General features: G+C 39.1%; 2 protein-coding genes across 6 annotated transcripts in view; one reads left to right on the top strand and one right to left on the bottom strand.

The window, feature by feature from the left end:
• The window catches only part of LOC111254013 (uncharacterized), a 213,462-nt gene that overhangs the window by 172,384 nt on the left and 14,621 nt on the right, over nucleotides 1-26,457 (top strand). For all 4 annotated transcript variants that reach the window (XM_086975599.1, XM_086975601.1, XM_086975600.1 and 1 more), the window contains 5 exons: nucleotides 156-290; nucleotides 6,577-6,696; nucleotides 7,582-7,842; nucleotides 11,844-12,086; nucleotides 13,784-13,882. In XM_086975599.1, the coding sequence (XP_086831725.1) occupies nucleotides 156-290; nucleotides 6,577-6,696; nucleotides 7,582-7,842; nucleotides 11,844-12,086; nucleotides 13,784-13,882 (858 nt within the window). The remainder of the gene's footprint in view (nucleotides 1-155; nucleotides 291-6,576; nucleotides 6,697-7,581; nucleotides 7,843-11,843; nucleotides 12,087-13,783; nucleotides 13,883-26,457) is intronic.
• On the bottom strand, nucleotides 21,096-26,271 carry LOC111254015 (methionine aminopeptidase 1). 2 transcript variants are annotated; one of them, XM_022814437.2, is made up of 6 exons: nucleotides 25,300-26,268; nucleotides 23,732-24,021; nucleotides 23,378-23,551; nucleotides 22,951-23,097; nucleotides 22,430-22,726; nucleotides 21,096-22,133 (listed from the first exon to the last, which is right to left on the bottom strand). In XM_022814437.2, the coding sequence occupies exons 1-6, from the start codon at nucleotides 25,367-25,369 to the stop codon at nucleotides 21,939-21,941; spliced, it is 1,173 nt and encodes a 390-aa protein (XP_022670172.2). In that variant the 5' UTR covers nucleotides 25,370-26,268; the 3' UTR covers nucleotides 21,096-21,938. The 2 variants fall into 2 exon arrangements, with proteins under 2 accessions (XP_022670172.2, XP_022670173.2); XM_022814438.2 differs by having other exon boundaries at nucleotides 21,981-22,167; nucleotides 25,300-26,271.

Below are 26,457 nucleotides of genomic sequence, written 5' to 3'. Positions count from 1 at the left end.
CGAGAAAAACTGCTAGTGAGAATAGGATCATTTTTGGATATTACTAGGACGCCACGAGGGTTACCTAGTCAAGGAACAGGCTCATCGTACTTTCAGATTATACCGATACGTGTATTTATTCAAGCTAACATGGTAATATCTATTTCGCATCGCAGTATCATCCGTTCTTGCGCCTGGTGGATCGCTCAATTTTACGCAAACACTCCGTGAGGATATGGGCGTTTACGTTTGCCTAGCTGCCAACGGGATCTCTGCTCCAGACGTGCGAAAGGTTTTCATCGAAGTATTATGTAAGCAGTTACCAGACATTATATAATAACTCGCTTAGTTATACCCTACAGTCAAGGTATACGAAAACAATAGGTGGATGATTTGTAGGCGACTGTGTTTAAAACATCATGTCTGTACTTGCAAACTCACACACAAATTCTCTATTCAAGATTAATGCCAAGGTTTCGATAAACATATACGTATCACAATGTAACTTGTGCTTAGGCTATTAGATAACTGCAGACCAAATCGAAGATATTTCGTTACGACAACATAACTAATCAGGCGTCATTAAGTTAATGTGGAGTAAACCGACCGAAACAAATCTGTATGCTAAGATGGTGTACCTCTTGACATGTCAAGGTTTTCTACTACAGGTCAAGGATACTACGATGATTTTGCGTCTCCCAAATCTAGCTTACAAGAAAATCTCTCAATGAAATGAACTAAAAACACAGTAAGTCCATCACACATCGTACTGGATGGCATTTCTATAGAACAGATTAGAAATGTACCAATTTGTTTTGACTATATTTAGATCACACCAGTAACGCTTGAGTACGCTACGACAGTCTATATTTACACTTTAGTGCCATCGAGTAAATGTGATTTTTATGTATCTTTTTTGTGGTCGCACGAGTCGCGTCCCGCTTAACCTTCCGACAGTTGAAAATTGCAGTCATTGGCCAAAAGAGAAAATGCAGCTTCAATTATGGCAACTGCAACTGTGACGTTGCGTCCCACTGACCTGCTCGTTATAGTACGGTCGTATCGGATCTAGCTGCGATTCATATTCGACAATGTTAACAGTCTGCAGTAAACCTCACATGCTGGTACATGGCATGTTCAACGCGCAACATAACTCTGCTTACCGCCCTTCAGGTGGAGTTCTACGATGCCAACTATGCAGAAGGCTGAGCACGGTAAATAGCTTCTGCGCGTAAAGGACAACTATACAAAAACCGTATGGATATAAAGTACACAATTTATCGCTAATAAATTGTTCACTTTATCTAAAGATTCTATAAGCCACTGGTTCTTTTGGAAGGGTGGGTTCTCCCAGGGGGGTTGGAACAGTCGCCGTTTCTCCTAACTTAGATATATACTTTCCCTAAATATACTTGTAGTGTCGGTCAGAGGTAAATAATAGATCGAAAAACTATCCCGAAGTAAAATGAGTTTACAGTGTCTAAACGACCTTCAAGTAATTAAATCTTCAACAACATTATGCTTTAAAGTGCCATAGCTTAAAACGCACGTCCCGCGAACGGTCCTCTGCAATTAGACAGTGTAAACATTTGACTTTTAAACATATGTAGCTGTGTGTTCAGGAAGCATCGACAAGCTCAAATAGTGATGGGTAGTAATCGAAACTCGGCATACGTTCTACGGGGAAGCCATAACTAATAGCACAGATATGGCTTTCGAATACCAGTTTGTAACTGAAATTTGCTAAATTATGATCAAAGTTACTGGAACAAATAGGCACGGTACAACTTGGAGGTTAAGATTTATCTATGGCTCAGTAATAGCAGAAAGCGTCGAGGACGCGAATCGCGTTATAACAGTAGAGTTTATTTTAAATTAACTTAAGGTATGCATTAATCGTTCCTCTGGGTCCAGGTGATAAAATGGGTGATAGGAGCACCTGTGAAAAATTAGCTCCTTGTGATTTGGGGCTACAGAAGCACATTTCTAAAATGACGAGCGCGACAGAGAATTCCAGTACGAAGTGCCGATTTCAACCTTTCTGGGACTTAAGCCTAAACTGGGGTGATTTGACATTTCAAGGAGGGCACTTTGTGGAGCACGCCGTACAAACCTCGATTTGCTCAAAAAAAGTAGTAAACGACAAGATGGTTTCTCTTTGTATGTGTCCTGTAAAAAGTTATGTACGTCAAGAAATAATAGTTTCTGTTCATTTAGTTCTAAAGTTACTAGCTGACAATGGTGCGCATGTTTTTTTCCTTGCGCCTTTTTGGTAAGCTTTTTTTTTCTTTTGGGTAAAGCGATAACGTTAAGACGGCGACTATACGTTATAGCGGGCTTTTTTAAATCATTCGGCTCCACTTCAAATAGCCTATGACAAGGACACATCATAACGTCGAAACTGTTTAGCCGATTCCACCTTTTCGGTAGGCGTGCATAGGTATGAATATGCCGTAGGAATCCTACTATATGTGAGTCGATGTTCGGTGCGCGGCCTGACACTTTGATTTGCATCCTGCTAAATTTGCCTTATAATAGTCCCATTTAGAGCGTTTATTTCACAAAACGTTGTTCTTTTTATTTTTCAACTATTTACACGCTTCATTTTGTTTACACCTACCACAACAAGCCGAATGAGGCGGCTCTGTCTAAGTTGCTTTGCCTGAAGCGGCTGTGTGCCAAAGCAGCTCTTTTGCGAGAAGGCAGGGATAAAGTGGGCCAAAGAGGCCGGCCCTGGTCGGGATAGAAGCAGTTAGGTTGACGCAAGTCCCTTTTCGTTTGTCGGTCTCGTCGATTCGGGTTGAGTCTCGCGAGACTTCACCCCCGACTTCCTCTCCTCCGTCGTCGCATCTCTCATTTGATGCTATCGCCTTGAAAAGGCTCAGGCCTTGCCCCGAACATCTGATAGACAGACAACACAGCGACGAAGGTACTGGTCGAAAATGACCGCTGACTCGAGTGACGCGCGACGAGGTACTGATTTGGCAGAACGCCTACGCGGCATCTACCACTGGATAACGATGTTCGCTGGTTCTCTAAGGATGAAAACAACGACAATTTTCACGTCCATCTCGAAGCATATCTTTCTTCTTTTATTCCGCCAGGGCAAGAAGCGGCGAGGCATGGGTACATCGTCTCACACTATTAGTTGTACTAGTAGTTTGCCCCATAATCTGCTCACTCGCATCATCTTTGTACGGCTATATATATGTTGTAAGAGAAGAACAGTGCAGCCGTACAGCTGACCGTCAAGCTGGAGTAAGAAGTATGAGAAGGAAAAGTAGGAAGGAGTATAAAAAACGAAACAGAAAGAGAAGGGACCGCAGTGAGACATGAGTGGAGATACGAAACAGCGCAGGCAGCGGCAGCTCAATATGTCAACTTCAGTGATGCCTCAAGGGAGATCAAGCCGACGAGGCTGGTAAAGAACACGCTTGCTAAGAAGACTGCCATCTCTTTCACAAACTCAATCTTACCGCCTCTGAGTTCCTTTCACACGTTCCCTTCTTCTTCTTCTTTATTTAACCTAACTAGACTCTTAGTGGCGGTTGAACTTCGCCCTGACTATTTTATAGCAAATCTTCTCGATTCAACCCCCAAAGATCGAGTACAACTAGATCAACTATAGGACTATCGTTGTTGCCAGTATCCCATTGATTGACCACTGACATCATAGATGTTAAATATGTATGTGATTTACAATTTTTGGTTTTTCGAGTAATAGTGCAACGTTTAACAAAACCAATTGAAAAAAAAATTATATATGAATGGATTTCCGTAGGCCTCCAATCACACACGTGTCAAATATATAAACTAAGTTGCAGCCCTTCTCAAAACGGCCCACTGCCTCCAAGCTCACACAGTGGCCTGAACTGTAGTGCTGGTTATTCCCTATTGATTTACTCTGTGTTTTTAATGTTACCCCCTCATTCATCTTTAAAGCGTCATAGAAAGATGTCTGTTACAGACAAAGTGGATGATTAAGCCCCAAAGTAGACGGTCACTACCTCAGGGCATCGTTAGAGATGTGGATAAGAGTCGGGTGTACACGTCTTTTCAGCGCTCATAGACATCATGAACTGCTGTGATAGATGGCAATCTGAACGTTCCTCGAGAGGTTATCTGAGATGTAGGCATCATCAAGGCATAGGCTCGTAGATGACATTTGCGAGAGATAAGAAGAAGACTAAGTTGAACTTCTAAATCCACAGACAGTACTGTTTCTAGACCGCAGCGCGCATAGTTGAACTAGAGCAATAATGTAGTGTTCTTTGCAGTGGACGAAAAAAAAAAAAGGTCAGACCGCTTGGATGACCCTACCTGTGCATTTAAAGGTTACCAGACCATCAGTTTGACATTCTTGTCTTCCCGGTAATGGTAAGTGGTAAAATGTTTGCCAAACAACATAAGGACACGTGAGCCGGTCTCAATTCGAAACAGAGCATAGGGCTTTGTCTTGCAAGCTAGCCGCATAAAACAATGCTTAATAACAGCACTAAGCGTAAAATTCGGAAGGGAGCCAGACAATAACATATCAGCTAATTTTCTCACGGATTCTCTGTTCGTAAACTTCACGACAGCAGATTTTCTAAAAACATAATTTTAAGACAGGCTATATACATGCTGAACAAAAATGCCTTTAACCACAGCGCTGGATGCCTTTAACCACAGCGCTGGCTTTTGGTCACTGTGGCTATATGCTGCTATACAAAAATATAAAGGGAAGTTAGTCTTCCTTATATTCCCCGCGAACAAGACGACTTCAGAGAGTAATAAACCATACAGACTTCCGTATTGACATGAACCGATTTGCGTATGTTGGCGGTTGGCATATGATTCATATTTAACTTGGGCTGGATTAGTATTTCTCTATGCGCAATTTCCTTATTTTGTCTTTCCGGCTCATCGCACTGACCAGTATGCGAAGGCCGAAGACAAAAATCAAGTACGTGGAAAATTGCCCTCGATGTGCATCGAACAAATGGACTGCGACCGAAACTCTTCGAAAGGATGCGACCGCCTGTCGAACCAATAGACGTATCCTTTTTTAGAACAAACTCACTCCTAGAATTCAGTATTATCGTACGCGCGTTCTCGCACTTTCAACCTGAATGCCACCCGGGAACAAGTGCCTTAAGTGGGAGCTCTACAGGCAATGAAACCAGAACACCTTTTTTTCCTTCCGCAGATGTATAGTCTATAATATAGAGCAGGGTTTATAGCCGGCAATATATCTTTTCGGTGGCCTTGTTCACTCGTGTTCTTTTCGCTACGGCACACGAACGCACTTGTTTGCCTCGTTTCTCTTCGTTTTCGTTGATTTATGCGAATTTCTTTTCTAATAGTAAAAAAGAAAATGAAAAAATCCTGTCGTGGATGAAATACGACCGAAACTTTATTTCGGCGCAAGATCATAGAGTGTGCGATTCATTTGTTTACCTGGGTGATGGTTTAAACATTCGGTCAAGACGTATCAGTGACACAACAAGCTGCCTATTCGACCAATAGGCTGCTTGACGATTAATTTATCGATGAATGGAAAATAAAGCGTACTACGATTTGTAAGCTCAACAGGCCAGGGTGGATCTTAAGGCCTAGGCACAAACATCCACGGATTTTAAATGGCTACTTCCTCGAAAAGCTGCAGCAAAAATACGAGCGAATTAAAAAAAAAAAATGTTATTATTTCACAAAGCGACCATGTATCTATTTCGTTGCAGTCGGTATCAGCGTCTACAATCATGAATTGGACAAAATAAATGCGATACATACGTAGGATCTCCACAGTACCAAACAGAAATAGCTAATATCTGAAAAAATATCTATAACGACACTGATAAAAACTGCGCCTTCACCCTCCAGCCTTTCATTCAACATTGGCCTGAAACAGGTACGATACGAGCGTTGACCGTTAGCGGCTCGCCAACTCTAGACGTACTGGTACACGTTAGTGATAGTAAAGTGCTCAATGCACCATGAGAAAAAACTACACGAATCAGATATTGTTCTAATTATAACGACAACAACAACGTTATTTCAAACGTGTCGCTAACGTAAATGGAATACGGTCTGTGTTATACATATCCAGCATCGCGCGTCACGTCAAATCAGGGTTCGCCAAAAGCACTATTATGCAATAGTAAAAGTAAATCTGAAACTATAATTATGAAAATTACTTTGTTAATATCTAGGTGTTGATATAGCGATGAAATATATGAATATATATTTTGCAGCACACAAATCATATATATGGTCATGTATATATGGTCTGTGAGCTGCAAAAGCCAGTTCCTTTAGCGACACGACCTTGAAATGATAGCCTTATTTTTGTTGGCGTCATTCTTAAAGAGAAAACTTGCCACGAGTATTGATCTTTGTGAAAATACGCTGTTTAAGCCCTGGTAGCAAGGAGTATGGTCATCAATTCGTTGTATCGTATTGAGATTTGCCCAATTTGATTATACACGGCTGACTTGAATAGTGTTCAATCAGACCGCGCTAAAACATTGTTTCGGCAAATAAGTGTATGAATAAATTAGAAGAAGAGTATTTTACATAATAATAGAAGCGTTTTTTTCACCGTCTTTGTGATTCCAGTTCCACCTTTGATCAAAATTGCCAACTGGCTCGTGACTGTTCGAGACGGGGCTTCGGCGCAATTAGAATGCATCGTTGAGGCGTTTCCGAAAGCCTCGATATACTGGGTCAAAAGCGACGGTAAAGTACTACTCTTTTTTTTCTCATAACCTAATATAGTATTGTAGTGTGCCCACATCCCGCTACGCTTCACAGGCAAAACGCGTAAGCGTGCGCAGCGTTTGATAGAACTTCATCTCAAGTTGCCTAAACAAGTTGAAGAGGCCTACAAAACTGTTCATATAGTATTTTCTGAAAATTGAACGAAAACAATCAATAATGAATAGTGAAACGTATGGCCGAGAAACGTCTAGGTTGGCTAGAGGCCTGTCATCACTTACCTTCGTTCAAGTCCTGGCGCTATTGCCGATCAACATAAGAACAAACGAGAGACGAATCTTACCTGATTCTATTTGCCTAGTATGCATAGGCGGGGTTTTATGTGATTAAATATTCGACAATAACCGTAACTCGAAGGAGTCCGAAATCGGGCGGTACGCGATCAATTCTTTACAAGCAATTTCGGTTCTCTCGGAGTCTCTGTGGAACGATTATACTGAACGCTCTGCGAAGCATCCAACGTCTACGGGTCAGAACCGTCTTCTGAAACGTAGGACGCGATCTTATTCGTACAGCTCACAGAGCTCTTCAGTTTTTTGCTTTCCCATTGGCAAAGCCCAATGTTATTCTGCTAGTGACTTTTGGTACATATCGTTAGGCTGGACATAGGGTACTAGTATGATTGCATTGAAACGGGCGTTAAATAACGGCAAACCCAGCAACAGAATTTATGAGTTACTAGTATGGAGAATCAACAGTATTCAAGCAGTCGTTAAAGATGGAAGGAGAGGGCCAGGAATGGTCCGATAAATTCTAACCTACCCGGTTGAGCACGCGGGATAAATTCAATAGAGTTCAGTGATTAACAAAACTGTTATTTTCACCTATAACATTTAATTTCGGTAGATGAACCAGTGATCCACGACGATCTAAAATTTACCATCTCAGAAGAATTTGAACCATTGTCTTCATCGTCGTCCTCATTGTCATCATTCGGACAGCTGGCCGCCTCACCTTCGACTGACGATTCGGGAGGATCAAGCCAGACGGGTTACACCTTCAAGAGCATCCTTACCGTGGCGTTTGTGGCCGAACGTGATCTCGCTCATTATAAATGCATTGCACGCAACGTTAAGGGCACAGCTACAGGTGTTTTTTCCGTTACTCGTAAGTAATTAAAACCCGCACGTCGTAAAATATAATCAGTATATTAGTAATTCACGTATCTAGTAATCCCGAAAAAAACCTTTGAAACCTTCCAGCAGAGTAAACAAAAATCGGGTAAGGTTTTTGCTGATTTAAACGTCCCAACCCTGATTTTTTTCCATTGGAGGTAATAACAATGTGCCTGATATTTTCCATTGTAAAATAGATATTTATTAAATTCTACTAAAAAAGTTATCGTAACTGTTGGGACAACGCATACTATATGGAAACAGTACCTTGTTTTACTGGCAATAAATTAAATTGCCGGGTTCATTCGATCAATGAAGCCAAGCTAAATCAAACACTGAACTCAACTCATAGGTTAGCTTTCTATTTACCAAATTAGGAGCACCAAATGAATGTAGATAATCGTCTGCCTACTTATATATATATATATATATATCAAACTTCGATAGTAAAGTCATCTTTTTTTTAACACAAAAGATTGCCTCTAAAAAGCCACAACTACATTAGATAGGTGGACGCTGTACCTAATCGAATACCTTGGTATATTCCCGAAAGGTTTGATTGCCATTGTTATTATTATGTTAGCACCGCTGGCAGTTGAGCAGAAGCAACTAACGTCAAAGTTGCTCTTCAGGTACTTTGCTTTCGGAGAAAAGCAAGCCTAATCGCAACTCTGATTCTTTAAAAGTTATTTAAAACCTGATAGCAAAAGAGGCAGCCGCCGTAGCATTCATAATTGACCAGTGAAGCATTAGCGACAAGATTCGTTACGGCCAGTACTTTTCAGTGCTCTCTCAGGGACCCCGTGCACCGCCAATATGACGACAGCAACGCAATAATAAAGAACTGGGCATTGCAAAATTCAGCCACAAGTGACTCTCAACAGGCACGCAAACAGCATCTGAGATCAGAGGACGGCGACCGCAAAACCGAACTGGGTGAATCGCTTTCAGTACAAACCGCTATCCTTCAAATGTTAAAAGTTATTCCTCGTCTTCATCGTAAACTATCGTGTCCGTCCGATCTGATAGCAGTAATAGTCTTCCACTTTAGCGAACAAGCATAGTTCCGCTCAGAAACAGAGCACATCAGCGAAGTTTCGTAATTCGGTTGCTTCTTTGTGATTGGATGTATCCGAATCGAAAGGACACGCAAGACACCAATTCTAGTGTAAAGTTTGCTTAAAAAAAAAATAAAATATATATGTATATATATATATATGTGTGTGTGTGTGTGTATTTGTGCACCCCAGTTAAAAGGCAACGAGGTTTTGCAGGTACTACCGCAGAGATCCTTGCCAACAGAATCCGAGTGCAGAGACTAATCAAAGGCTAGAAATAATAAATAAGTAGCTAGGAAAACCCAAGTTGACGCCGTAGCTTAAACAACGAGGTCTCTGATTGAATGGAACCGGAAATCACTGTTTCAACCTATATGAGTAAATACATTTATCAGAAATTAATGGAAAATTATAGCTTTTGTGAAAATTTAAGAATATTTACCGAAAAAAATATTTCTCCCGAGTACGTGTGCTAAAACTTCTTCGAATTTGAGAAAACCTATCAAGTACATGTTAATGTCTTGACTGTAGTAAGAGCTCGGTTAAGCTGATATTTGGTTAGCAGACGACAGACGACGTATCGAACGTGTGCAATGATTATATTCAGTACTTTTGTAGGCAATAGAAACAGCATATCTGAAAGAAATACCAGGCAATACGACATACTAGCTAACGACAAGGTACGTCTGCTTCAAAACAGACGGTAACTTCAGAAGTTTTACAGTGCTTCTCCAAACGTTTCTTCAGCATGCATCAATAGTGAGCTAGATTATGAGATACATAAGTAGCCTTTTTATTCAGGCAAAAGCGACCTTTGCCTAACCGAGGTCTCGGCATGGGACACATAGTACGTCTTATTGAAGCAATGATAAGCTATTGAAAAACGAGGACAACACTGCAAACATTATATCCATTTAATGAAAAACTTCATCAGCGTATCAAATCAGTAAAAAAATAATTTATATTTATGAGCTATTTTTGTATCATTTCACTGACAACAAGACCTCGTCAACTTAGGTACTCGAATTCGACGGACAATTTTTTGAGGATAACTGATGTTCTGCATAGCATCAAGATACAGTTTTCAAAACGTTTAGTCTTTGAGCTTTACCAGAATTATTTAGAAAAGTCTAGTTATTTTTTTATCAGCACTACACTTAATTGTTACACCTGAACCTTATGCAGCTTTACAGAATCATATAGGTTATCATCTAAAAGTCCGCGTTCCTGCCTATAATTTTATTTACGGGCGTACTAGGGGGGACCAATGATGACGCATGCATGGAAGCTAAAACTATATCGCTAAACTGCATCCATGTGCACGAGTCTGTGAAGGACTTTCTTAGATGCGCCATACGTCTTTTTAAATTGAGAAATAGTCAGGATTAAATCAGTCGTACCAGTTCCAAACCATTAGCGCCCATATAAGCTTCTAGCTAAAAAAAAAAAAAATGGAAAAGTTCTATGCTGAACCCACATAATTACAGTCTACCATTTCGAAATAAATTAGCTAAACTTCAAATAGTAATTATTAATATATCGAAAAATAGACATTAGCAATAATGTTCCGCTATACCGGGATGTTAACTATATTTTAAAAGTGTTCTAGCAAATCAGGTAACTTCTGTTTCAAGTTCTAGCGTTAGATATAATAGTCTGCACAATCCAGTGAAAGTATCATATCTGAATCTTGAAGAGATAGTATTATATTTATTAGGTCATGTTGTGACAGAACAAAGCTCGTATTTGGTGAACAGTGAAAACCAGCTCGCAAATCAGATGATACGAAATCACATTTTTATTTGGGTGGTCTATTGACTGAAACTTCAGAAATTCTTAAGATATTCAATGTTTTATTGGCGATGTATTGTTCTTAACTTAAAATGGCAGCTGACGTATTCGATTTCGCTATTATTATATATAACGTATGTATTCCGATATAAAGAAAGGCGTACGATTCAGATTAAGCTTTGTAAGCATTTGTCAGGTTCGTCAATTAACAATTAATATATACATAAACTTCGCGTACTAAAGAGGGAGCACGGTAGGATCTGGATGAGTAGTATCGAATGTCGAATCAAACGTGGTATCGAACTGGTAGAAGAAGCTACTATGCGAACCCGTTGCATAAATTTTCGAATTTTCTCAATTTGATTCATTGTCTAATTTCACAGAAAATAGGGCAATGTCCCAGTTGTTCAAGGCTACGCTACACTATCATGTTACATCACAGAGATTGACTTGCAAAAGAATACGGTTTTTCCCTAGTCTTGACCTGCAGAGTTTTCCTAATAAAGAAAACAAGGACCAGAATACGTGAGCTTAACTAGAAACAGCACGCCTGCCTTCATTAAATCCAAGCATCGTCACGCGGTGTGTTTAGGTCATGCTCGTCATCTGTTCAAGGAAGGCTTCAGTATGGACCCCTGCTGAAAATCATTTGCAGGATTTTATTTTAGCATAGCACCTTGCTTTCGTGTTAGATTGAAATCATTGGCCACATTCAACGACATTACAAGCGACAAAGCAATATTGCTAGTACTCGTTTCTCACAGGTTACACGGATAAGAACTCGTTAATTTCGAGGTGCAGGACACTGGAATTAAACAAATGCCGAACTCAGTCCGATTTCCCTATAGTCTAACAAAAACAAATCATCTAGTAATGCAGCCGTGTAGCGCTTGCACTGCAAGTATATAGTCTTAAGGATATGATTTTCAAGACGTTACGTGTTAAGGTCATAATACGCACAATCGAGGGCAGTCACTTTCAACAAACGGCGCTCTTATCTGACGCGTTCACCTTAGCGAGTAACTTCTGCAGTCGTACTTTGAGGAATCAGATTGTCTACAAAAACGAATTTTCTAGAAATATACTCATATAAAAACCCCCTCTAAATACTAATCAAATGCCTTTCATATATGGTTTATTTCAGGAAAGAAATCTAGTGCAACTGGCGGGGGACCCGACGGAGGTGCGGTTGAGGACGTCAATGAAGCGATTACGTACAGCGTTTATGGTGCACCTCCGCCACCGCGGCTAATTCTTGAAGAGCAGGTGCCACTGGGCGGTAACTGTCCGCTTTGCCCAGATTGCCCAACGGGGCATGAGTGTGCCCCGTCTAATCAGACTCGGCAGCAACATCGAATACTTATTCAGCAACTCAACAATAACAAGGGTAAAATGCACGGAAGTATATTACGTACTAAAAAGGATGGAAAAGTGAACTAAATCATCGATAATTTGTTTAGCATAACGTATGAATTTTCTGTGTGAACGGTTAATAAGTGAACGTATTATTGAGTCTAGATTTGGCTTTGAGATTTAAAAGGGCTGCTATTGGTCGAAAAAAGTGCATGAAATTTACTGTAGTAAGGGTTATGATTATGATAAATACTCATACATAAAAGATACGGAATCAAAAGCTTTTTCCCTGTGCGATCAGTGAAACCTGTTTTACAAAAGAGTTAATTTAGGTCTAATTATTTTCTGAAAAGGTGAATAAGATTCTTTGAAAAGTTGAAAAAGACGCGTCTTTCCCATCCATGGTTAAGTGGAGCATGTTATGCAAAGGCGTCCGCTATATCAGTACGTCTTAAATTGCGGAAGAGGTCATTCGGAGTTTAATCAAAGCGAATATTTTAAGGGGTAAGAAGTACGCAAAATATATTAAATACTAATTTATATGACGAACGAGGTCACTGATAGCAACCTTAATCGTATGGGGCCACAGATCTTCCGTTTCTAAAGTGTATACTAAAGCAAGTAAGAGCTGTTAGAAATGATGATAATGGAAATCATGCGGAACCGTTAATGGAAACGAAAACGCAACGAGAAGGCGGGCAAAGAAAAACTTTCCTAGTATCGGCTTATATTGAGTAAGCTCATCCTTACCAAGGGGCCAGAAGTTATGCATGTGGCAGATCTTAGTACAGGTTTTCTTTAGGTCTCTCAACAAGCTGGCAAGAAGTAAGCCTTTTTTGCACCGGAACTTAGCTAAAACGTTAAGCAAAACATTTTGTTGGGCTTTTGCTTAAAAGTAAAAGATTGGTTATTTAAGCGTTTGTCCATTTGCTGAACAGCTAAATCACAACTAAAATCGTTATCAATTCTTCTTGGTTGGTCGCAGCGAAACAAATTGTTTGTCTACCGATGGTGCAAATTGTTAACTAAAATGATAACAGAGGCGACATTTAGACGACCCTAATGATGATTGGCGTCACACGGGTTCGACAAGCTCGCGCTCATTGATGCGTGGAAAAAAATAGATGAGATACTACCGAAAAGATTAACGAAACACATACTACGTACTACGTGTGTGACCGGTAACGGAAAGTAACTTGATATAATTTTTTCTCTTAGCGAAAAATAATCCGACAAACTCAGCTTTATGCTCTGTCATCTACTCAAAGAAAAATCTGTTTATAGACAACTATGACAGATAACATTGCAGTCAACCGTTTAAAGCTACAATTTTAACCGCAATTATCACAAGCGCAGGAAATAAAAAGAATGCCTTTAACAAAATAATTAATTTGACTAGCCTCTTATTGCCTAAATACACCTAACTGCGTGCGTTTATTTCTTATTTCAATGAGTTTAATTTATGACAATTTGTTAGCCTGTAAGGATCAGTGTCTACACTTGACACTTACCCACTTCCTATACAAGGATCATTACATAATATCTATCCATTATTTACCTACTAGTAGTAATTAACGGGAAACATATAAACCAGTAATATTTAATCATTCTCATCATCTAATCGGACTCTTCACCCTTCTGTAATAAATGTTGACAGCTTAATTGAGTAATTTTTGTTGCGAATAATTACACAATTAATAATTTTAAAAATATGTTTGAAATATATTCTAGCCACGTTAGCTCCACCTGTAACAACATTCCTCAACGTTGTTAATCTCGAGACGGTCGTCAATAAGTCGCATTGGCTTCATCTTAAACCACGAGACCAAGGTACGTAGAGCCTGTCACTGGTTAACGACCACGCATTTTACTCGTGGATTTATGTATTGCAGCAGATGTATGTTTAAATAAGAGGAGCTAGTGAACTATATTTTTTTTTATATAGCATAGTTACTTTTATTAGTTGATAGCTAGCTAGCGCACTCTTCGACTATAAAGCGCTTACATGTTAGACGCATTCCTCGTCAGATTTCAATACAGACATGTTATATATGACCACCTACATTTGCCTCCCTCGGGGTACTTACAAACTGACACAAACCAAAATGTAGGGACCGTCTTGGTGAAGATGGATTGCATGCCAGCAACGAACGATCTATACATATCTAGTTAATCGATCTTCCTGCTTACTAACCGTATACTCACTTTGCAAGATAAAAAAAAACCACCGCTTGAAATATTAAGACAATTTTTGATTAGGCCAATGCCTTGATTAAAGACTAAGTTGTCCAAATTTCCTTCCCTCATCTTTTTTTCGTTTACAACACACATTAAAAACTCTGATAAACATCATTCCGTAGAACAAAACCCGGTTCTAAAGAAATGAAATGTTTCTGCCAATAATTTTATAAGGCACTACTACCTACTTTGACCGGTAAAATGTTAAATAAAATATAATAATCATACAATATGTGCAAAATGCCAATATCAAATTACTAATTCCAATCTCGAATTTATTATCTAAATTAAATTAATTACTAAAAATAAAGTTCCAATAATTACATGTATAGTATACAATCCAGTCAACAAAAAAATACTCTACCATAAATTCCATCATTTAAAGTAAAGAAAGCAAACAAAAAATAAATACGTAATATTACAGTTCATCTTCAAGCAATTAAAACTAAATTCCTTCTATGACCCATAATTCTATAGTGTGGTCAAGTAACAGTAAAATCTGATGTTAATAAAATCCGACAGACCCCCAAGTCAATTCTCTTAGGAACCGTAGCTTTATCTTGAGCTTTACGTTCATGGTTTCAATCTGAGAGAAATCAGCATATGTTATCATATGCGTATTCGCTATTTACATATATTACAATTGACTCGCTCCACACGAAATTTGCCGGAGGCCCGAGCTTAAAAAATTGTTGTAACCATAATAAGGAACACCTGAACAAAACACGTTTCCCGAAATATATTAAAGTTTAGACGAGGCTTTCCGGCATTGACTTACAAAACTCATGCAGGCTCACGGTAGCATGGTTCTTACACAGGCCCAACTATTTCTGGAAGGTGCCGCAGTACTTACGACTCTGGTCAAAGACAGAACAATGTCTCCTTCGTGTTTTGTGCGTCCGTTCCGTTTAGGCTTGATTCCGACGTTGAAGATGGCCCCGCTGTCTATGAGACGATACGTATTCTGAACTAAATTTTTCTTACTTTTAAAAACCTCCAACGACATGCATCAGCTATACCCCATTCATCAAATCGAAGCATCTCTCGGCTGATTTTTTAAAGGAGCTGAGTAAACGATGCTACCATCTCCCATTATACTAGCCTGGCATGTGGCATCTACTTAGTAAGCACGCCAGCGGTATAAGCAATGTGTTTGTATTATACCAAGATATGTTCGACTCACTACCAACGCTTGCTTCATTTCTCTATTCTTCCTGTACGATTTAGAAAGTTTGCAACATATCGTTGTAGCATATTGTCGTCAGAGATGTCAACTGCTCAAAACGAAAGATGGACCCATAAGGCTTTTGGCTCTATACAAGACGCTTACATATCGGTATAGTAGCCGCAGTGGTGGCACTAGGAGCGGTCGTCGTGCTACGAGTATATTGACCAGGTTGTTCTGACAATAGCGTGCACCAACCATTTTCAAAGAAACTCACAACTTCGAGGTAAAACGGAAATCGATATATGCAATTTTCAGAACCAGAAATCATTGCTGCTGTTACTGTTGACGTTGCCCTTACACACATTACAAGCACAAGCCTGGTTTGAAAATACGCGTAGATTTCTGAAAGAAAACATCGCCAATGCTAAATGACCGAAGTTTCAACCGATGTTTCCTCCGTGATTATACTGAGATTGACTTTATTGACTATATTGCTTACATATGTTACTTAACCTGTTACTTTTTGCTAGACGTATAGCTCATGCTTTCATGTTTAGTAATATAAATATCACACGCAACGTGGTTGAAGAAATTGAGCAAATCTTGAAACATTCGATACTAATTTATAAAATATTTCCATGCGTTTTAATCACATTAAAAAATCAGTAGGAATAAGGTTATCGTAAATACTCTCAACAGTAGGACAAAACATTATTATAAAAAAATTTACCTTTTAGCTACCCTTGCGACTATAATAATGGAGGGACTACGGGAAATTACATATAGGATATATATGACGAACATTCGTTTATACTGAATCTAAGCGAAGTCCAATAGAACGATAAATTGTGTTACCACTTCTATGAACGCCAATCTTTTCCTCAAATCAGTTCCGTATTAAATTGTGGTAATGATGCTGAGATTCTCGGAATTAATATTTTCGCCCAACGCGTTTTTAAAAGATTGAATTGGGTAATAAATTTATGTCCACTATGAACCTTATTTACGCTTATTTTTAGCCCTAATCACAACTATAACGATATTGACAATAACCTTCTATTTCTAAATAATCTACTTTAGAAAAAAGTGTTTTAAGTCATACTTAATAATACTCAACAACAATAAAAGCAACAACTTGTGCTTTAGCCGCTGAAAATTCGAAAAATCCTTTTCTTTTTAAATACATGGATGTACGCATCTTATTGGCGGCGCTATGAAGGTCTCAAAATCCGATAAACTTTTTTCTAATAAATGATATGAAATGATTCTCCGGAACCTTACGTCCGCCTTCTCTTCTTGTGTCGGTCTATTCTTCGCTCTCTGTCAATATTCCTAAAGCTGGCTAGCCTCCACTAGACTGAAATTTTTGCAAAAGATAGAAGCAAAAATGGATCCCGGACAGCTAAATAACTGGTCCGATTTTCGTGTCCGGCAGCATTGCTTTAGACTGAGATTCTTTTCATTCTTATACTTTGTATACTCACTACGTTACCTGCGAATGATACTCTCCGTCAATCACGCCTTTAGACGTTAACTTGGCTGCGTTTAAACATTGCCAATGCGAGGGTTACGAATAATAAACTAAACGTTGAATTATTAATTACGACTAATTTACGATATAATCGTTTACTTGCGTAGCCTGGTGTTAATTCTCTACTTATGCCTTAAGGACTTAATATTTAAGCAAAGGTGTACTCACAAAAATAAGCGTAAAAATGTAAACAATATACAAGCTATTACCAATAATCTAATTTTCTTCGGTCCAGGTGAGACCGATGAGGAAGCGTGAGGAAGCTACTGCATGACGATGTGCTCAGGCTAGTTGTGTCCTCACCTAAGTACCTAAGACACATCTTCTACTTCAGGGTATTAACTTTCGGATAAGGTAGCTATAATTAGAACGATGTAAGCCTTTAAGGGACGAGGCAGCATTAAAGAGACTCATCCCACACACACGTGGATTTTAACATTCGAAATGTATTGCAAGCGCAACTGCTTTCAGATATTCGCGGCGCACGTCTAAGCCGAAAGTGAAAAGAAGTGCACAACCACTGAAGAATAGTTGTTTATCATAGAAATAACACACATATTGGCAATAATACCCAGTGGCAGTGAAATTTTTCAGGTCTCTTAGAACTAGATCAGGGTTGTTCGAAAAATTATAATTATCTCAAGAGGACGTTTCGTGCCATGTGCTATTTTGGTAAAATTACATACATGGGCTAATATACACATTCAAGACGTTTATATTGTTTTTGGCTTTATAGAGAATTACTTATATATCAAACTTACCATATTTTCCGTCCTTTAGTGCAGAACAAGGTGCAACAGTAAAAGTGGTCAAAAGGCTATCAAGAAAACACTAGAGACACCGCAAGAAAGAATACTAATCTGCATTGGTGGGAATCCAAAATGCTGCTCAGGCTAAAGGCAAAAGTCAATAATTGTACTGAAATGATAATTGTACTCTCAATTACCGTCAAAGATCGATTAGCATCACGTGTTCACCCGAGCTTAAGGTTGGCGTAACGAACAAAAGATTGAGCTCAAAAGCTAAAGTTCGGTAATGGCTCCAAGGCACAACTAAAACTCAAGCGCCAGACTGTTCTTTTTAATTAGTATTACTACAACAATTGTGTGTAGAAAAAAATTCACTCTAAAAGGACTTCGGGAATTGGTCTTATACCATAGACATCGGGAAATGGTCTTATACTTTCACGAAATCCCAGCATCTTCATTGCATGAAGAAATATCGAACTTATCAAACAAACAAGAATTTGTGAACAGCCCCAATAAGCATTATACAACCGGCTAGAAATCAAGCAGATGTGATGATTAAAAATCGTTGACGGGACCACCTCTCAGACAAATAGGGACTTTAATGCCGAACCAGAGAACAGTATAGTCCGAAGAATATCTCGGAAAAGCTACGGCAGCGAAACCTATCAACCAGGATGAAGACGCATGGGAAGTTGAACAAAGAGAGAACGAGAAGTACCAGTCGTCCAATGGCGTGTGCAACTAACGAGGCCAAAAACACGTGCGGAACTATGAATTACTAATTGATACAACATATGAATAATCGGGATAAATAGTAACAGACACGTATGAAGATAATGAGCTTCATCATCATGTGAGGGTAGATTATATTTAATAACACATGGTTATTGCACAGCTATTATTAGGGACAATGTTCTACATCGAACATGACATATTAGGGTACATCGAAGAATGGTTGTAATATTTATATGTTCATATGTAAGTTGCCAAAGTGATATTCGCCCTTGGCTTCATGTTTGCAAACTTACGACTTCTAGCACGTAGAACCCTGATTTAAAGAAGCTCGCGATATCCTTCAAACGAGTGTTTCGTATTTTTAGAGTCTAGGTTATCATTCGTTTATTTGTTCACATACTTTTTATACCGAGACGGTGATGTAGGTAGCTAGTACTAATGGTTTTACCTAACTTTCAACACGTTGAAGATACATGTATTCATGTATAACACTTTACTCCAGCCTCGCTATTGTGTAAAGCACGTAGACTTGCTAGCTCCTTTTGCACGCGTAGTGTAGTCGCATTGTACATGGCTACGTACCCGATTGTACCCAACTAATTTGGCTAAAGCCTCCACATTAACAAGCAGCGAAAGAGTTTTGTACGACATGACACAGAATTGTTCGCTTTTTTGCTGATAGTTCTGACGAGAGGGTTCTTAGCGAAATGGGTTCATAGATAATCGGTGTTAAAACGGCCTTAGTTAAGTTTTCCATAGCTTCTGTAACCTGCTATCAAAGCAAATCCTACGAATGCGATTGGCTGTTTACAGTACTTACAATAAAAAAACGGCACTTACGTACTTCCTAATATGTGCAGAGAACACGGAACGGTCAATTCAAGTTCGGACAGCGCTCGCAAAGAACGATTCCGATTTAGCATTGTTAAGTGTTTATTATTTATAAATAAGGATTCAGAATCTCCTATTTTTAAGTATAGCGTCTAGGAATTACCCCCGTTAGGACTAACTGAAGTGGGTTTTGCTTACTCAACTGCGGTTTCTCCAAGAGACATACTGACCCATGCAATCACCTATTAGTCTTAATCTCTTACTTCACTCAAATCTTTATTTTTTTCTTTATTCCTTATTTTCCTGACGATTAAAACGTTTAGTTTAGAGAAAAAGCTGCTATTTTTTTCAGTAGCCATTTCGCTTACATAGAAAAAATTAGCTGTAATATTCTGAACACTGAAAAATTTTAATTTTTTATATCTGAGTACTCAAATATTATGACTGTATATCATTATGACCGAAGACCTATTTGCGCGAGGCTAAGACCCGATGTTTGTGTTACTACTCTACACTAATCTGATCGACAAAATACTAAAACATGCTTCAGTTCCGTTTCTAGCGTTTTTATTTCTAGAAACATTTTCGTAAAAAAGTCACTTGTTACGGCATTCGAGTAGCAGTCAATTTCTTGCTAAGCTACGGGTTTCTATCACAGCACATATTCGAAACAAAGACCGAACTATAATAGCTAGGTACTACTAAAAGAAAAGTTGCGCACACTTTCGAAGGTACCAGGAAGACTTCCCTCATGATCGTTTCTGCAGAATAGGGTTTGGGCTGCGAAACCAACTGATTAACCAGATTTCTATGCTGTTGTATATCCTGCGGTAGCATGAGATTTGGGGATCATCAGTTTAGCCTAAAGCAACTTGTTGACCACTGCAGTTGACGAAGTTCGCAAGTTTTTATTTTTAAGCAACTGAAGCGACTTGTCTCCAAAGCTTCTTTTGATTTCTCTTTTGAGTCTATATCAATATGTATCGCTTGTTAATCTACAGCGGATAAGCATGCCGATTTTCGAAAACATGTCTCCTCCTGCTAGTACCAAACGCTAATAATTGTGAACGTTAACTGTTTCGGGTACCTGAGGTAGTATTACTAAATATTTAAAATAAGAAGTTGCCTACTTCTCGAATTCTGCTAAAATATTCCATTGTATCACAATTAATTTTACTACAGCATTATTTCCCACAACTAAGGTTTGTGTCAGAACTTCACGAGCTTCACTGACATTTGTGTAGAAGCAAATAAAGGAACAGAACTTTAGTAGTACGCAAATACCCTTGAATCTTCAGCTATAAGAGAACGTTTTTAAAGAATTTCATTTGAAATCTAGGCTTTAATGAATGAAGTTATCCATTACTCGACTTACTACTATCAGTTTTTTTTATTTCAACTCACTAAAGGAGTATTAATCAAATGTTTCTCTGCAGCGTTTGTACTAAAGCAACCTTACAAAGACCCGTTAGTCCATCGGAAAGGATGCTTCAATAAAGTATCACCGCTTCCAAAGCAGGTATCGGGTTTATTTTAATTTTATCATTACAAACCCGACTTGTATAATATTAAAGTGTTCCTCGACGTCTCATAGGCATTATTGCCTTTCGCAACGTATCGGCGCTGAAAAGTGTCACTTTTTATGAGGAAGATTCGATTCACAAGGTTTGAAGGGATCAAAAAATCATTTACACTTTTATACTACTATATACCTTTAAACCTAACCAAACAGCACACGACCCATTTAACATGCAAACATACACAACCATGATTACCACATCAAGCGGCAGATACTTTATGCACGTTAATTTTGTTTTATTATACTTAATTATTCCTTTGTTTTAATATTGCCATATAGTCTCTAGCTAGTATCAGTTGTCCATAATCCATGCGTAGAAATCATCATACCCTCCCTTTCAAATGATGACTACTCCCAACTAACCATATCCATCAAGTAGCGCTTTCTCCAGTCACTAAATATAATTCAATATGCAAGATATCTACGGCGATTTTATCAGTGGTGACGACCAACTGTTTTGACAATTCTGAATATAATATCTGTCTCTGATTTTCCCGCCAAAAATATTCACTCTATCCACATATTCAACGAAAATGTGTTTTCTTTGTTTTCCTTAATAAGCTTGCGACATCGCGCGCATCTTCAAATATAGCCACTCATTATCATCGTTATCTCACACAGCGTTCACAACAACAATCGTTAATAACAACAACAAAAAAATAAGCCGGCATAACATGTCACATTTTTGCTGCTATGATATGACTGTATACTATGTAGTACTCTAACCGCTTTTGTTCCTAACTCCCGGTTAAGATGTATGAAGCATTCTGTAGGGAAATCATCATCTCCCATCAAAATCACCGGTGGATGCACCATAGAATACAACCCTTGCCAACAGAAGCCTTTTTGTCGCTTTGTTTGCTGGCTTTTCATCTCGTTAATTAGATGGCAAACGTTCTAATAATATCATCATTGCGATAACTGCCGTTGTTACTACGAGCTTTAAATTGAAAAATAATTATGGGCAGCGATCCTATAATGGTGCATCTAGCCTGCGGTTTGAACTCTAGGTCTATTCGATTTGACACAGCTGCGATTCCTACTAACTACTGTTACTATTGGCAGCTGTTATCTCCATCGCTGCCTTTCGCCTGTTCAGCCTGAAGTTGGTCCATGAACCACGGCTGGCCATTCTTCTTTCTCCGTCTTGTCAGAATGTCGACGCCCGTATCAGTAACAAGGAGTGTTTGCTCGAACTGAGCTGATCGCTTGCCATCGGTAGTTACTGCAGTCCAATTATCGGGCCACACCTGTTAATGAAACGCACCAACCCGGGTCTGAAGTCTAAAAAGAAAAGCATTCACTTCGACTACACCGATATTTTATTAAACCCTTTCCACCATTTACAAGTAAAGCTATCTACCATCGTTTACAAATTTATTGAAAAGCATTAGGCAAAGAGACTGATTCTATAGCTATTTCAGTATGTTCGAGTTCTGGGGCAATATAACACTACAGTGTTGAATTTTAACTATTATTAATAGGTATCTCATCTAGCTTCTCTTTCTTAGTGTCTCTAAATTATTCTAAATTATTTCTAACTTACCTCATCTTGCCAAACGCCTTCCGAGATCATCGGTTCAATAGTGAAGCAATGCCCAGCCTTCATTACACCAACAGCCTTGTTTTTAGCGTAATGCGGAACGCTAGGCGCTGTGTGGAATAGTGAATGAATTCCGTGTCCACAATATGATTTAACAACGGAAAACCCTCCATTTTGTTGGACGTGCTTCTGAATAATTTTCCCGATTTCGCGATATAGTACGCCAGGCCTGCAGCACTCGATCGCCTTCTGTAGAGATTCGTAAGTTACACGAACAAGCTTCTTCGCAGCCTCGTCGACCTGGATGAATACAACCACTTGGGAAATTAATTTATTTAACAGGGAACCTAAAAAACTGCAACAACCATTTTTTTCTAACTATAAAAGTTGACGCGAAAATAAATCTTGGCTACGCGCGGAAGACTAGGAATATATGGCTCAACATGTGATGCAAAAGACTGAAAAAGCGAAAGCAGGCGAACTGAGGAAAACCCAAAACCAGGGTGACTGTTTCGATAAAATACCTTTCCGATAAAAATGGTCTCGTTGAGGTCTCCGTGGTATCCATTGTGATATACAGTAACGTCCACGTTCAAAATGTCCCCGTCCTTCAACGGCCGATCGTCAGGAATGCCGTGGCAGATTACCTCGTTTACGGATGTACAACAACTCTATGCCAAAAATACACATAGGCATATAAAATTACCAAGAATTACCATAATGCTAATGAAGAAACTCCCAATAATAGTTCCATTACAACAATTGAACCCTTTGCACTAGCAGATCATCAACTTGCAATCAACGGTGATATATCAACTTGCAATTTTTCTATCGATGTTTTACCTACTCTTTCAGCTCGCTCGAAGAAAATACAGAAACAGAATACGATTTTAGCACACTAAAGAGACTGAACGCTTATGTGCCAATCATAGCGCTGCAGAAGCTAATTACCTTTGGAAATTTGTAGTAGTTTAGGGGTGACGGATAACAGTTCCTTGCAATGGCCGCTTCATGAACGAGTCTATCCAGCTCGTCGGTGGTAACACCGGGCTTTGCTGCAGCCAACGCAACGTCTAGACACTCACGTGCTAACAATGACGCTTTGCGAACCGCCTCCTGTTCAGCCTGCAAAATCCAATGCATCTATCATGAACTACGACGCCACATCAACGCGTCATACTGACCCGCCGTAGGCAACCAAATTAAAGAACGAATTAGACAACAATAAATAATCGAATTTCTAACTTAAGCACATGATGAGCAGACACCTGAACCAATTTTTCCGTCACCGTTGACACGTCGTACCTCATTGAGCACTTTAATTTCCGCACCCTTCATGGCCTGTTCAGAGACGGGAATGCCCTCTGGATGGTCAGCGTAGTCTGGTCGCTTTATATGAGCTGGCACAGTACGCTTCGTGCTGATTCGTCCAGGTCGAAGTTTCCCGGAGAAATGGTAGTGCGGCCAAGGATTATACGGCTTCTCACTGTTCGCATTACTATCGTTTTCCGACTTTGCTGTTTTGTGAATAGCCTTGTGCGTATTCCACGATCCTTTGAAGCAAACTTGGTTGCAAAAATATGAGCCTTTAATGCCTGAAAACAAGCACACGAAAAAACAATGCTATAGTTCTAGCTGAAAGTCGACGATAGTACTGTCAAAAGCGGTACATAAAGTACCGTGATGCATTTATAACGCACCTTAATTAAGGAGCTATAACCCAGCTACTATTTCAGCATTAAGGATGCGACACCAATGTCATATTTTTACATTCACTGGAAATTAGTGCTGTTTCGTCTACCGGAAATGTCTGATGAACATGACGTTAAATGATATCATAGCTTCACAAGTTTGCAAATACGTACGGTCGACACCACGCAGGAAACTTTAATTCGAACCATCAATATCACAGAAAAAGGCGAGTAAGCAATAATAGGTACACAAAAGTTCATCACAGAGCAGGACACAGGACATCAACAACCAAAACTATATTTTCATTTGGAACACGTGCCCAAAACGTTACCCAGCTACTTCATTATGACTCAAATAATTACTACCGCACTCAAAAATATTTATCTAGCAATATAGGGCACTAAATCAGATACCATTACCAGGCATAAACAATTTTAATAAAAGGACTGCTAAAAACGATGTTCGACTTAAATGTAAACTTAGGTTAAAAAGGGATATGATAGAGAGCGTTCATGGTTTATGCAATGACTTATTCTCATTATTTTGAAGTCCTTTGAATATTTTGTGATTCACTTAGCCAATAAGATTTTCATAAAACTAAAGGTGAAAGGAACTGTACTAAGGTCTTCATAGCAAATGTAACATTTCTTCACAAGTACGAGTTTAGGTTAAAAAAAAGTTAAGGTATTTGGAATAGAGCCTCTTCCCAAGATTTCGTTATTTTTTATGCCCACTTGCCAATTTTCCCAAGTACCAACTTGGTATATTTTTGGTGCAAACTCTCTACTATTTTTAAAATAACACAAACACCTTAATTTTCAAGTTAATTTTTATTTGTACCATTTATTATCCAGTGGTGCCAAAACGCAGTAAGGCCTCAGTTTTACCATCCCTTCGAATAGATATATACGCACATAATCATCTCATCGATTGGCAAACACGTTCGATTCTCGCAGATTATGCATCGCAGATATTCGATTTCACCGAACTTTTTTTAATAGACTAGGTGAGTGCCGGGCGATTTAATCATCAATTATCGTAAGCATAAAACTGGCAAGTCCCACTAAAAAATTACTGCTGGAACTATTTAAACGCGGGGCGTCAATACGCATATGAATGCATGCGCCTATCTCCCAGTTTGGAAGAGGTATGAACGGGCTGTAGATATACCGCCTACGTACCGAGTTTCAGACAGGTGGGACACTGGAGCTTAGCTGGCTCTCCACATCCTTCGGTCTGACACGTTTCCATCTTAGATAAGCACTACAACACCACAACACCAGCAAAACACAATAAATTCAACTACTAATACAGCCTTCCTGTAACAGGGCGAGCAAACCGGTCTGTAACCACACTCGTTCCACCGTGTCTAGTAACCACATTTTTCGCTGAGAGCGCACCGCGCCATTTTTGTTTTGAATGATGACGTGCCAACAAGAGGACCGGGCGGTTCTACGATAAGGCACTATGCTGTCAACCTTCGATGATGCTTAAAACTCGGAAAGTATATTAGAATTAAAATATATTGGAAACGTATAAAGTATGCCATGAAACTTTCTTACTACACGATGAGGAACTGACAGCACTAGCGTTTGTGTTGGCGATGTATCATATGAGGGGATCGCATCGTCTTAAAATATATGTAAACAGAAGGGAGTTTGCTTTTATTCGTTACATACCAGAAGTCTCGTCATTTTAAAATGCCTTCAATTTTAAATGAAAACGAAAACCAAATGAGGAATAGGTGAAATGAGAAATTTTCATAATGGGATATTTCACGTCTCTTTCGGTTAATTTATAAATGTAAGCGATTGTATTAGAATTTCGCGATGTTAAAAATTTACAAAACTCTTTAAACAAAAAAAAGCCGAATGAAGCCTAGACATAAAGACAATAGGAATAACTCAGTTCTGATAGCTTGGACCAACGAAACTGTGCTGTAACGACGAACAGGTAATCGAAGTAGTAGGGAACATTCATAGTACATGGAATTGTCTTTAATAGCAACCATGCCTCTTTATGGGTTAGGTTGGAACTGCAGACTCACACCGATTCTCCAGAATTTCCATTCATCTTCCAAATTTTATGACCTGTGTTTTGTATCGCTCAGAATGCTCTTGACATTAAGCTTTGAACGTTATGTTTGCTGTACAATATAATGTATTTTACCGTGTTATTGGTCGACGTTGAAGACTTTGTTGACTGCATAGCATTAGTGGACCCCGCCGGAGAGCCTGCCTGTGCCCGCTGCTGTTGTTGCTGCTGCAGTTCGGTGCAGCACTTGGATTTCTAGTGCTAGCCGGTTACGTATCAGGTCGATGCCTCTTGTGCTGCTGCAG

The sequence above is a fragment of the Varroa destructor genome, unplaced genomic scaffold, assembly GCF_002443255.2.
Source record: "Varroa destructor unplaced genomic scaffold, Vdes_3.0 BEIS01000007.1, whole genome shotgun sequence".
NCBI classification, from domain to species: domain Eukaryota; kingdom Metazoa; phylum Arthropoda; class Arachnida; order Mesostigmata; family Varroidae; genus Varroa; species Varroa destructor.
Note: the sequence above shows the minus strand (reverse complement) of the source record. Positions and strands in the feature narration are given on the sequence as shown.

Coding starts and splice junctions, on each gene's coding strand:
- LOC111254015 (XM_022814437.2), bottom strand. CDS start 25,369: ATGGAAACGTGTCAGACCGAAGGATGTGGAGAGCCAGCTAAGCTCCAG. Junction 24,022..25,299: donor TCCCACCTGTCTGAAACTCG/GTACGTAGGCGG, acceptor GCTTGTTTTCAG/GCATTAAAGGCTCATATTTT. Junction 23,098..23,377: donor ACTACTACAAATTTCCAAAG/GTAATTAGCTTC, acceptor TTTTTGGCATAG/AGTTGTTGTACATCCGTAAA.